Genomic DNA, 14086 nt, shown 5'->3' with positions numbered 1-14086 from the left:
TCTGCCCCTGAACCAAGCCCTGTGGCCAGGTGAATGCGTGCCCAGTTGGCCTAGATCAGCTTTGGCCCATCCCTAGGGGTTGGGTCAGCTCCACCCAAACAGGAGTACTGTCGTGATTGGTGAGAAAAGAGTGTCCTACAACACCAAAAGGATATGCTGCTTCACGATGTTGACAGCAAACTTGTTACCCTAATGTTTGATAGGAATGAAAAATAATAACCATTTTTTAAATAAAGTAAGAAACTGCCATGGGGCATTCAGTCATCCTGATAGAAACACTTAGTTTTAGATTGCTTTCATGGGAAATAATCATGCTCTCATGCAAATTACCCCATTATTTATTTTTTCTCTGTCTTTGGGTTTTTAAATTTAAGATAAAATAGTGTTGGGGTGCCTGGATGGCTCAGTCGGTTGAGCATTTGACTCTTGATTTTGGTTCAGGTCATGATTTTACAGTTTTGCGAGTTTGAGCCCCAAAAAGGACTCTGTGTTGACAGCATGGAGCCTGCTTGAGATTCTCCCTCTCTCTCTGCCCCTCCTTTCCACACACTCTGTCTCTCTCAAAATAAATAAATATACTTTAAAAAACAAAAAGAAAAAAAAAATAGCCTTGTATTGAAACCCATTTTAAATATTCACATAACTTTAAAAAATGATCTCTAGTAATAGAATTGATTCTAGCTCAAAGATAACTTTGTTTCCTTAAGATAAAGACTCCTAGGCTAAGGTAAATTAAAACGTAACCTTTGGGGGAGAAGTCTCTAAGAAGTCCATTTTCATTAGCGATTACTGATCCTACCACTTGAAATTTAAGATTGGCCTTCCTAAAAAAAATGACTAAAGAAATAACGTGTAAAACAGTAAATATAGAGAAGCCCTTTTGAAATGAATACTCATATTTTATAGCCTATCATATCAATTACCTAGAATATTAGATAGGCTAACAAAGTTATAATTTTAGCACATCAATCAGTGGGCAGCTCTAAAAAAATTAAAGTTAGAAAGTATGTTTTACTATGTATGTATTTAATCTACAAAGATCAGGAATATTTATGCTAAGATTTACTCATCCAGCACATTTATTGAGAGATATTCCATGTATGATACAATGTGCTTGGTGTTAGGGAGTTTGCAGACTAGGGAGAAAGGCATAAATGTACGTAGATACCTGCACACCCGCAACTACAAAACAAATGGGAAATTGTAGTAAGTCTACAAGGTAATTTGGGAACCAAGGGGAAAAGGTGAATGCCTTCTTGGGTAGAGATTTTTTTTTTTTTTTTTTTTTTTTAAACAAGGGGAAACACAAACAAGATGAAAGAGCCCTTTCACTGGCAAATTTAGTTGTAAAGTGAATGTGGATGTTTATGCAAGTTTTTATTAGCCTAAGTAAAAATTATTCTGTCCGAATGCAATTACAAATGTATAATGAAAGCGAGGAAACTTGGGATGCACACATGTTGGTTAATGTAGTAGCATAGTTTCCAGAAATCATTCTCACATAACAAGTGGCTTTACCTTATATTTAATGCAGGAAAAGAAAGTGCTAATCTTAAACAATAGAAGTTGCATCTTTGTTTTGTTTTCCAAGATCCCACTAAAAAAGCATTACAGAATTCTGGAACACATCATCCAGATGTTCCAGATTCCCTTGACACTGTGGATGCAACTAATTTCCTGAGATGGTTGCCAGTTTCATCCCACAGAAAGAATGCCAGCAGGCTCTTGCAAGCCTCCGAGTCTTTGTTTCACATGCATATCCACAAATCCTTCTTTGTCTTTACAGACTGAACTCTATTGATGTGAAGTATCAGATGTGGAAACTAGGAGTCGTCTTCACGGACAACGTAAGCCCACTTCATTACCACAAAGTACAGTGCGCTATGATTAGACAAGTCTGTTGGGATCCGGCAGGCAGACAGTCAGTGATTTAAGGAAGTCAGTCAGACAGCAATTGATTTAATACAGACCATTATCTGAGAATGACCCAAGGAAATAGGTGATTAATTAGCCCCCATCTCTCAATCCATTTCTTTCAATAGGTGAAAGATTAACATGAAAATGTATTTATGCAAGAAAAAGAAACTGAGATGCAAATTCACATGTATTTTCATTTAGGTTTTAGTTGGGTAATGAGTTCAAAGTTTCCTAGATGTTAAAACGGAAGTTCTAAATAAAGTTTTAAAACATTAATTGTGATAAATTTAAGTTTCCACCAAATTAAGTGCATTAAATTATTGTGGTTTTTGTTCTTGATTGATCCTTCTTTTCTCAAAGAGCCTAATAGCCCAAGTCTGTATCCAAATATAATGAAAAAAATTCACCTGGTACTAAAAGCCACCGACTGTCAGGTCGGACGATCACGTTGTACTACCCTGGCTTGCTCAATAGTTTGACATTTTTGACTCTTAGAATTTTCAGTTTAAAAAATCATTATTATCAATTGTTTTCATGCTCCCATGTGCTCTCTATGGGAAGTTGCTGGGGACAGTCATGAAACTCTGCTGAATGGATCAACTACAAATGTTTGTCTCCTCCTGCTGGTTCAGAATCCTCCTACCATCCTCACACACCTCCTGCGAAGGGGCACTTACAAGCAAATCCAAAGGCTTAGTCCTAGACCCTCCTCTGGTTTTGTCTCCCTGGCATCTCTCACTCAGTCTCAAAATCACACTCTAATTAGCAGTGACTTTTACAGTGAGTGGTAATTCTGTTCTCCTAAAGACTTGCGACACCCCCCAAATTCTCCTGTCTCTATCCCCACCCCTATCGTACCCAGTCATGGGCCCGGAATACTGGGTCTTTTAGAGAACTCTCCAAAGATCTCAAAAACAAGTCTTGTAAGTATCTTTTAGAATTGTCAACTGTTAATGCCTTCAGCAAATTTCTCTTGTAATAATGGAAGCAGCTCCCACAAATTAAAAGGAAACCACCTCATCTCTAGCACTGATGTTTTCTGTTCAGGTAGCCCGGCCATCTTGGCTTTTGCTAGTTAAGGTCAATCCTCCTTGACCTCCTTATATGCCGCAGTACTTGTGTCATGTAAGATACGTATCTTGCTCTAGTTTTCTTGCCTCCAGAGCATTTGGGCGTAGACAGACTTCTTCAGACTTGTTTCGGTTATATTATTCTGATATATTATTCATCCACCTGTAGTTTCATGGCTGTTTGGCCAGCTACTTCTCAACATGTCTTCAGTCCTCAATAGTGTGGTTTCTGTCTGAAACATAGCTAGGCTTACCAGATGAAGTACAGATGAGTTCAAGCCCCGCGTTGGGCTTTGCGCTGACAGCTCAGGGCCTGGAGCCTGCTTCAGATGCTGTGTGTGTCTCTCTCTCTCTCTGCCCCTCCTCTGCTTCTGCTGCCTCTCTCAAAACTAACTAAATAAAAAACATTATAAAAAATTTTTAATTACAGATAACTAAATATTTACATATTATATTTACATTTTTATATAGGTATGTATACATACCTATACATAAATATAGGTAGTTTTATATCTATAATATAACAATGTACAATATACATACTTCTATATTTATATGAGTATATCCCAAATGTTGCATGGAACATAATCTAAAAATTATTTATTCTTTACCTAACGTTTATCTGTAACTGGGCAGCCTGTGTTTTTTTTGCGAAATCCGGCTAAGGACAGCACCTGTGTCATCTATACATGTGTCCTTGGCTCCCCTGATCACCTATATTAGTCTCCTGACTCATCTTGTGTCCACACACTTGTCCTTTCTCCTCAGCCTTTTCATTTCTTAATAGCCTGCTGGGTGTGTCCATTCAAATGTCCTGTGACAAATGCATCTTCTCCTCTCCTCACTCTTCCCTGCTAAACGCAGTCCCCCTGTCCACCGTTTCCTCTGTTAGTGTTTTTGTTCTTCTTGCTACCTATGTCCAGATGACCAGCTTGGACTCCTTTTCCTTCTCCTTCTAATATATGCATTCAATTATGTGCCCAATTGGATCCTTTTCCTGCCCTCTGTCATTCTCTGGCCAGTTCCGCTGATAGTCGTGCCTCTTACAACCTCCCCCGTGGGGTTGGCCAGTAGTGTCCTAACGCAATAGCTCTGCCACTTACATCTTCAAGAAAGTAGCTTGGCCGGAGTGAGCTCACTTTCCTCATCTGTCAACTTGGGGCTAAGATTGCCTACTTATCAAGAGTCTGGCTAGAATAAAAACAGAGACTGTATGTGCAAATATACAAGACGGTATTTTCATAAAATGCTGCTTTTCACATACCATTATTCCGTATGATGCTCCAGGGGTTCTCCCGTGCCGGTGGGATGTGCCCATATCCCTTAACTTGGCTTGAAGGCCTTCCAACCCCGCCGTACATTTCCAGCCTCATCTTCTGAAACAGAAGCCCACTCTCAAACCAAGCTGTCACTCCTCAGCACATTCTGCGTAGTCTTATCTCGGTGTCTATTTTCAAGTACTGCTTTCTTCCACCCGATGTCTAACCTCAGCCCTGAACTGCCCATAAAGATGATTTATACCACCTCAGCCCCCTTTGTCTTGTGTTCTCTGTTAAAGCTTAAGATATATTCTAGTCAAAATGAAGGTTTCCTCCCTTTCCCAAAATGGGTAGCTCTTGACTCCAATGGCAAAACACTTATTATGCCCAAGGACCCTAATCCAGAAAGCAAGCATGATCTCAGTATCTTTTATTCTACTTTTTTTATTCTCCTCCCCTCAAAAAGTATATACACTTATACATCTAACCTCTGTAAAGCAAATCTCTTACATTGATTATAAACAAGATTCCTACAGATAGTACCAATTGTATTATTAGGTTTATTATAGCCTTCGGTGACATTAAGTAGTATTTGCATTTTCTCCTAGACTTGTTTTGGCTCACATAAAGTGAGATGCTTGGTTAATAAAATACCGCACATAATTTCTTACAACTAGTAGGTCTCCACAAACACTGATTTAGAGAGTGAGTAAATAAAAAACGAAAGAGGGAAGGACAGTTGGTTGGTTCTTTGATTGAGTGTAGAGCAGGGCTCTCAAGGGGGGAAATTTTGTCCTCCAGGTGACTTTTGGCAATGTCTAGAGACATCTTTGGTGGTCACGGCTGGCATCTGGTGAGTGGAGATCAGGGTCACTGCTGGTCATCCTACAGTGCATCAGACAGCCTCCAAAACAGAGAATTATCCAGTCTAAACTCTCAGTAGTGCCAAGGTGAAAACACCTTGCTATCGAGTATTAGGTCAGTAAAATTCTCTCTATAGAAAGATACATAAGAACAGCCTATCTGATATAAAGGAGAGAAAGACATTGAACCTCTGAGGACAAGCTAAATAACAATAAAATACATAAACCAATATAACTGATTCGAATTAAATAGACTAAGAAGGTAAAGTAAATGAAGTGATTATAATGGAATGAAATCAGAGTAGCTTTGGACAACAGTCACTCCTTCTGGTTTCTGATATGCTTCCCTCTCGTTTGTCTTCTCAGTCTTTCCTCTACCTGGCCTGGTATATGACTATGTCCGTTCTGGGACACTATAACAACTTTTTTTTTGCTGCTCATCTTCTTGACATTGCTATGGGATTCAAGACACTGAGAACCATCTTGTCATCAGTAACTCACAATGGCAAGCAGGTAAAAGTTGATTTTTTTTTTTTTTGACTCCCTACAAAAAACAAAAACAACCCACCAAATACACCAATAAAAATAAAACCCAACCTCCAATGGCAACATATAGTTTTAAAGATTTTTGTGAATGGAGGATATGCACTTTTTTTATTTTTTAATTTTTTTTTACAAACCATGAGGAATATTGGTTCAAGAGTCCCCTACACCTACATTCAAGTGTTGGCTTGACCGATACACTGTGTGACCTTGGATAACTGATTTAACATTTTTAAATCTCAATTCATTGTGTAAAATGAATACAATAAAAGTGCCTACCTTTTAGAGTTTCTGAGAAAATGAAATAAGAACATAAACGTGGAGGTGTTAGCACAGGCCCCGGCACATACAAAACACTGCAGAAAATAAATTTTTCCTAATATGATATTTACTCCATTTGATACCAGAGGGAACTGAAATGTGTTTCAGAATCCTGATGCACTAGTTACAATAGTAATAAAACACAAGATGCCGCGTTCTTAATTTGATGTGATATTTAAAAATTGGATATCGTGTGGTCTTTTATGTTTCATACTTGACAAGGTCATACTCCAAGGACTTACATACTGGCCTAGTTCCAGATGATCAATTTATGTTTTAATGGAGCCCAGTTGTAATGTGAAAACTTTAATTATTCATAAACTCATTATAGAAGCATATATTTATTGATTCATTCTCTATCACCTGTCTACTGGGAGTAACACATTCTATATTCGTTATTTGGTTTAACAGAGTCCTTCTTTTCCAGAATTTTATAATTCAGCATATTTTTAAATCCATGTCCCCCCAAACACGTGAACTATGTCCATAGTTAAGTTCATGTGAACAGTTATCATGATTTTTAGTTTCCTAAATTTCAACACATTGTTGTTCTATACGTGACTCTAATTTTTGAATGTGACTATGACATCAGCAAAAAGTGTTTATTCATTCATAGTATTGAGCCCCTGACATATTTAAAGAACTGGAGATTCTGAATCTCTTGTGCATTTTCACACAAAAGGTTTGGCTTGCTTTCAATTCACTTCTAAAATTTTGCGAGGATTATTCCTTCTTTTTGAGATATCAATTTTTGACTTACAGAAATATAGAGAGCTTAATAGTCCTCATAATAAGATGTGCAGAAATTTATAGTGGCATTGTACTTCGTTTACAGAAGTGAATTAAGCCCTCTATTCAGATAACATATTTTCTCCAGATAATTATAAAATTATTTTTGAAGGACTTAATATATGCTGCCACAGTCAAGAACATAGGGATTCATTGTAATTAGAGAAGTAGACACAAAAAATAATGCATTTTAGTGTGTTTAGATTTTCTGTGATATAACCAGAAATACATTTTCACCAACTTGGTGAAATTCTTATTTTCAGCACATACATATTATGATCAATTTGGATGTGAAAGTCAATCAGAGTTTATTCATATTCCAGCTGTAGTATGCATTCATTAACCAATTAAGTAGCCAACTTTTACATAAAACAGTCTGACCACTTAATAAAATAAAGAGCATATGGAAATAAATTTCCCCACAGAAGAGGGTAAGAAAGGTACGGTGTGAGGTATGGATCCCATTACTTTCTAGTCAATAAATCCAGGTATGTGCTCATAGAATTCTCCCCTCCCACACTGATGTTGAACATGCCAGTCATATATGCCTTGCATTTCTAATGCATGTTCTGTGTCACATTGCTTTCCAGCTTGTATTAACTGTTGGCTTGTTAGCTGTTGTTGTATACCTATATACTGTTGTGGCATTCAACTTTTTCCGAAAATTCTACAATAAAAGTGAAGATGGTGACACACCGGATATGAAATGTGATGATATGCTAACGGTAAGTTCATACACTTTGATCTCATATGAGTGAAAAATTCTCCTGCTTCTTCAGTATGAGTGGTTGTGTAGTTACTCTTTAACCTTGCAGAATAGAAAATAGCGTACCCAGTAAAAAGTTGTGTGGCTCTTTAAAGAATCAACAGTTTTCATTCTTTTGCAGAATGTAAAGGACCGTTTCTGCCATTTTTTTACATCTGCTGTACCAGCCTGATAATCAGATTTTTTGCATAAAGGACTTAGAGCTGGAAGGAATAATATAAACAAACGCTTTAGCTGAATTGGTTCATAGATTCCAGGACAGCAGTTAAAATTATTTCCTTGGAGAGTATTTTGAACCCTTAGGTATCTGTTTACTTTCATGATATTAACTGACATCACCGAAGTCCAAAAATAGATCTTTTACTAGAACTCTTAGGTTTTGCTTAAATATTCAGTACTTTAGCTTAAATTACCTTTTCGGTCTTGGTTTTAAAATCAATGGATGTTCAAGCTTTCATATTGCTCTACCCCTGTTCCTTAACCTGCCCGTCTAATATTGGCGAATCAGCAGTTATTACAGGTGAGATCTTAGATTGGAAATATGTACCTCTAGCTGAAAGGAGATGAATTCTTCATTGAGCACCAAATCAAAATACCTACATAGCTGGGGTTAGTGGTGTCAGAGACCAACAAAGTGACAGTAAAATTACTCTAGAAAAAATAAACATCCCAAAAGAGTAATGAGAGGGAACTACTAATGTTATAAAAACTAATACTTAAGGCAGGTTTTGTACTAGAGAATGATACATGTGTGGGACAGAATAGAGAGTCTAGAAATACATGCAGATACACTTGGAAATTAAAAGTATGATAAAACGTGGCTTTTGAAATCATGAAATGAAAAAGAATTCAGTAAATGGTATTGGTACCATGGATATGCTTTTGGGGAAATTTTGATAAAAATTGATACCAACCTAGTTCTTTACATCAAAATAAATTCTGAATGGGACACATATTTTAATGCAAAAAGAAAAGAATAAAAATTATAACAGAATTTGACTTTTGAAATAATAATTTTTTAAATTTTACTTATTTTCTTTAAAAAAAAATTTTAATGCTTATTTATTTTTGAGACAGAAAGACAGAGCACAAGCAGGGGAGGGGCAGAGAGAGAGGGAGACACAGAATCCGAAGCAAGCTCCAGGCTCTGAGCTGTCAGCACAGATCCTGATGTGAGATGAATCATGGGAGATCATGACCTGAGCCAAAGTCGGACACTTAACTGACTGAGCCACCCAGGAGTCCTTGAAATAATAATTTTTAAATGGGGAAAGGTCTTTCTAAGTGTGTCATAAAACCTAAGATGCATGGAGTCCTAAACAATTACTTTAAAAAGGAACAACACTAAGCGATGTCTTAAAGACAAATGGAAAACTAGGAAAATATTAACATAGGGCCACTGTCCTTAATTTACTAAGTACTTATCACTAGGAAGTAAACCAATAGGAAAAGGAACAATCAGCTCGTGGTAAAATTCAGTCAGCTTACAAATTGACAAAGATTAAAGAAATGCAAATCAAAGCAATCAACTGCCACTTCTTAACTATTAGGTTTGCAGAATATTAAAGTTTGTTAATACCCACAGTTGAATCGATGGAAAAACTGGCACTTTCATGAACACTTGTAGGGAATTCAAATTAAGACAATGATTTTACAGAAATTTTGCAATATCTATCACATTTTTCATTGTACTTACCCTTTGACTTGTCAGTTCCACTGATTGTATTGATTTAAATGTTTACAAATATGCTCCTGTGGGTTTAAGGATACTTTCTACTATCACAAATTGGAAATAATCTAAATTATATCAATAGAGTCCCGATGAAACCAACTATGGCAAATCCATATCATGGAAAAGTAGGTTGTTTAAAAATAAGACAAATCTGCACGTGCTGATATAGAAAGACATACAGATTGCATTTCAGTGGGGAAGGGGGGGCAAGATCTTGAACAGTGTTATGATAAGATCCTGATTGTGTGCACACATACACATGCTAGAATGTACATATTAGATACACTAGAATATGTACACGGTGTTTCTGGAAGAATACATGGGACACTGTTAACAAGGGTTCCTACAGGGAGTAGGACTACAGATTAGGGAGAGAAGAAACTTACACAGTAAGGGATTCATCACTGGTAGTGACGTCCCCCAGAGTCACTAAACATGTGACACTTCACCGCCAGTAAGGATCCTTCATCTCCTCTTGTGAGAGGTGCCTTTAATACCCACCTGGCCTCTCTACCCGGTGACTTCAAGACTTGGGGTAGCAGCTGTCTAGAGGCAGGGAGGGGAGCAGACAGCTGGAGGAGTCAACAAGGCACAAAAGGGAGTCAGTCATTACTAACAGCAGACAGTTGTGACTCCAGGGAGATTCATTTCTCTTCCAGAAGCACCCCCTCCCCCATGGTTCTAAATCTCAAAGTCCACCTTGGTTGAGTCAGAAAGTTTAGCGAGGTGATTCACTGCCAGAGGGTGTGGTGCCCGCTGAATCGCTGAAGATTGCTGGAAAGTCAGGATGACTTCAGGTAGTGCTCTTGAGTTGGCATTGGGATTGGCGGGGCCTCACTTGCCCCCCTCCTACCACAATAAGACCCCTGAAACATCCAGGTGTCTCCTTCTAATGTCATGAATCATATTTGACCCTATTAATTATCCTGATAGTATCCTTGGATGACTACATTTCGAACATCACTCTTGGTATGAGTTTCCATTGCTTTTGTAAATTTTCCCAACGAACTTATGAGAGGAATCCAGGCATGGTTTGAACAACAAGTGAGTTAGGAAGACAACAAACTGCCTTTACCTGGTTGGCATGACCCAGTTGCATGGGATGTGTAGGGAAGAGGTAGAGAAGTTTGCCTCACTTTAGGGTGAGGAAATAAGGCTTCTTGATGTTTCGACCATGGCCTCAGGACTGAGCTAGAGCCTGGATTTTGTCCAGTTTAAGGGATTTCTGCCCCTACCAGTGAGACTACCTACAACCAGGTCTGTTCTGGTTGTACCTTGCCTTTGGGTGGGTGAGGTTGGGGGCATCATGAGGATGTACCTTAGATGTGTCTTCTTGCAAAAGAGAAAATAATTCCAAGCCACAAACAACATCTCGGCTCCCATACTGATGCCAGGCGGATCAGGCACACAGGAGTCTGTGTAGCTTTGCACATGCTCGTATCCAGCTGATTGTTCTTAAAAACGATCACATCAGAGGCCACATCACCTAGATTTACCTTACAATAGTTGGTCTCAAAACCCCTTTTAATTTGCCTCTTATTAATACTTGTGCAGCAAGGTTTGAACAAGCCAACAACATTTAAAATGTAACTGCTCACTTGTAGTAGTGCTCGTTAAAAGTCAAGGCTTAGCAAAACCCAGCAGCTAGCAAGACAGAAGTACGGCGTAGGAAGTGGTCACGGTTAATATCTTGCGTGTATCTCTCAAAAGAGAATCTTTTGTTTACATCCGTCTCTAACAATTAGTCTTCACAGGGTGAAGTCGAGGATTGTTTGCTTGAGATGGGTTTTCTTCACTCATGCCCTGTTTTCTCGGCAACATCCGAGTTTCCAGTGCCTTCATTGCTTCTGGTAGTTTCCTGGCATATGTAGGAACATTTTAGGTTTTCACAGCGATGTGGTTCACCTGCCAGTGTTTCATGCCTAACAGCAGGTGGCGCTGTAGCTACAGTTTTACAGACTGTGATGCTTCATGCCTGCCTGCCCACCTACCACCTGCCTCCTTCCTTCCTTCCTCCCTCCCTCCCCTTCCTTCCTTCCTTCTTCCCTCCCTCCCTCCTCCCTCCCTTTTCTTTCTTCCTTCCTACACTTTCCTTCCTTTCCTTTCCTTTCTTTACTTATTTATTTAGGATCATGGTGTTTTAAGACTGAGAATCTAATTAAACCATCAGTATCCTGAGAGAATGTACAAGGAGAAAGTGCAAAATGATCCAAAGTTCCAAAGCCCCAGGCAAAAAGATGATTGTAGCTAACTAGCCAGGGAGACTGACTTGGCCTATATAAAGACATTCATCTCAAAAGGGGCGGTCCTTTCACCAAGACTCACCAGGGCATCCCTTTATGAACCGCAGCTCAATGAGGCCACCCTCATATCCCAAGTCAGAAACTGCAGGGAAGACCTGTTGTGTTTTTTGGAAAAAACTTACCAGGTGGTTGAGAGAATGAGTTACTCCTAGGGAAGTACAATCCCCAGCTCAGGGTATTGTTCTAAATTACTTATTTTACCCTACCCTCCCAACAAGTAATCTCTGCCAGTCTCTGTCTCTTTCCACTTTTATTTCTCCCCCTATTTGGGGGGGGGGGGGTCAGGATAAAGATCTCGTAAAGATCTTCACTACTCCGCCAGAAACTGTCCCTCCTCAGTATTTCCTAAAGCTGTCATAGTGATTAACTCTGGAATGAATCCACTCGGGAGATGAGTGGGTAGGGGAGAAACCATAGAATATTAAATTTGGAGAAGAACTGACTGCGTATTCCCAGTGTTGGTAGCACCAGGCACCTTCCTTCCTCATGACTCAGATTCTCTGAACAAAGTGTATCGGTTTGTGTCCCAGAATTACTGCTTTCCATTCTCCAACTCTGATGTTCAGGTTTAAGCTGCTCCTGTGAAAAGGAAGGTGAATGAGAGATTTTCCATTTTCAGGAGCAGAATGATCATCTGACAACTAAAAGCCTGACAGCCCTACGTAGGTGGATGTTCACCACCCTACCGCATATTCTAGCCACCCACCTGCTATATCTGGGGATAACCAGGTAGTGTAGATTAAGGTTGGGAAAATCAGTATCAAAATCCCACAGGTGAACCTGGAATTTTATACTTTTAAAATCTGGTATCTTACTAAGCCTAAACAATCAAATGCATAAGACTGCCTATCTTTTCAGCATGGCCAGAGTCTATTATTGAAATATGGTGGAAGGCCTTTTGTCAGCATCAGAGCTTTCACAGAATGAAGGTGAGCAGAGAGACGTGGATGTTGCTAGATGGCTGACAGGAGACCTGAGAAGTAGGAGACATTTGCTTTGGTAATTTAGCCTCATTCCATGGTCCTATCTTCAACTGTGCATGTCTGGAAACTAAACATCCTCTTGAGGACAGACATTAACCAGGCTCCTAAGAGTCACATGTATGAGTCAGAACACCAACATCCTACTCATTAAGAGTTCATGCCGCAGGAGAACGCATTCTCTTCCCTAGAGAAAAACTCTATGGGCACCTGGGTGGCTCTGTCAGTTAAGCGTCCAACTTCTGCTCAGGTCATGATCTCGCGATCTGTGAGTTTGAGCCCCGCGTCGGCCTCTTTGCGGACAGCTCAGAGCCTGGAGCCTGCTTCACAGTCGGCGTCTCCCTCTTTCTCTGTCCCTCCCCCGCTCACACTCTGTCTCTCTCAAAAATAAATGAACATTACAAAAATGACTTTTCTGGCCTATCTGTGAGAGAGACCCCTTACCTGAGCCCCAGACGGTTCTTGGTTGGGCAGTGACAGAGCCACCCTCTGATCCTCTTCGTTCACTGTGTGCCAGACTGACAAACCTCCTTCCTGAGTGACCCAGTCGTTATTCGGTTCTGATCATTAGATTCCAGGCATCTGCTCCAGGACACTTTCTGTGTGCTGCATCTATCACTATATTAGCTGTTGAACTATGAGCATTTTGGGGTCAACTTGCTGCCTGTCCTTTGTGCTCTTTGGGGTCATCTGAGAATTTGAGGTTCATGGGCTGAGACAGTGAAGTCTCCATGAGAACACTGATCAGTCATGACTTTTCACTCTTCATTCACCGCCCCCCCTCCGCCCCAGTGATGTATAAGTTCCTCTCATGTGCTGGACATTATTTTAGGCCCTGATAATAGAGTAGTAACCAAAGTCATTCTTCTTGTAATGAAGCCAGTTCAGTGCAGTGAGACAGATCACGAAGCATCAAAATTAGGTAAGTGGTAGGTACAGGTTTGGAATTCAGGAAAGAGACCCAAGGTGTAAACAGAAAAAAATTGTATGTCATTGGCACAGAGATGGTACTTAACTGTGAAAGTGGGGACATTCCTCTAGGAAGAACTGGCCAAGGAGGCTGAGAAAGGATGGCCAGAAATGTAGAAGATGACCAGGGGATTGTGGTGTCTCCCCAAGTGAAGACACTGTATCAAAGCCTTTGCCCCTTTCGTTAAGGCAGATGGTGGGTAAATGTGTTTTGTACTCATGGATGACATCAGTTGGGTAAGTCGGAGTGTCTGGAACAGTCTAAGAAGGCCTCATGGAGGAAGGCTTGTTACCTGAGGGTGAAAAGGAATGGGATAAGAAAGGGAAATAATTGTTTAAGATGGGAAGGAAATGCAAACCAAGAACTAGAATAGGGAGTTGTTTATCTGACAGGCGTGGATATAGTGCAGGGTGGTACTCGGGAGCAGTAGCCCATCAGTGGAGAGGGATGAAGTGTCCCTGACTCTGAGGCCCCGACCTGGAGAGTCTGCCCTTATCCTGAAAACAGATAAAACACTGACGCTTGAAGCCAGTGGCTCTCAACTGTTGTGATTTTGCCTTCCCGGGGACGCTT

General features: G+C 39.9%; 1 protein-coding gene and 2 long non-coding RNA genes across 15 annotated transcripts in view; 1 reads left to right on the top strand and 2 right to left on the bottom strand.

The window, feature by feature from the left end:
* RYR2 (ryanodine receptor 2) overlaps nt 1–14086 on the top strand; it is a 768472-nt gene that overhangs the window by 746297 nt on the left and 8089 nt on the right. For all 13 annotated transcript variants that reach the window (XM_040464903.1, XM_040464902.1, XM_040464892.1 and 10 more), the window contains 3 exons: nt 1787–1847; nt 5476–5622; nt 7353–7487. In XM_040464903.1, the coding sequence (XP_040320837.1) occupies nt 1787–1847; nt 5476–5622; nt 7353–7487 (343 nt within the window). The remainder of the gene's footprint in view (nt 1–1786; nt 1848–5475; nt 5623–7352; nt 7488–14086) is intronic.
* Nucleotides 10767–12830, bottom strand: LOC121023159 (uncharacterized). The gene is made up of 2 exons (XR_005787265.1): nt 11586–12830; nt 10767–11118 (listed from the first exon to the last, which is right to left on the bottom strand). It is a non-coding gene; the product is annotated as an uncharacterized LOC121023159 (long non-coding RNA).
* The window catches only part of LOC121023157 (uncharacterized), a 34094-nt gene continuing 32882 nt past the window's right edge, over nt 12875–14086 (bottom strand). The window contains exon 3 of the long non-coding RNA XR_005787263.1: nt 12875–13805. This is a non-coding gene — a long non-coding RNA (uncharacterized LOC121023157). The remainder of the gene's footprint in view (nt 13806–14086) is intronic.

This window comes from Herpailurus yagouaroundi, unplaced genomic scaffold, assembly GCF_014898765.1.
Source record: "Herpailurus yagouaroundi ecotype Mexico unplaced genomic scaffold, PumYag 530, whole genome shotgun sequence".
Taxonomy (NCBI): Eukaryota; Metazoa; Chordata; class Mammalia; order Carnivora; family Felidae; genus Herpailurus; species Herpailurus yagouaroundi.
Note: the sequence above shows the minus strand (reverse complement) of the source record. Positions and strands in the feature narration are given on the sequence as shown.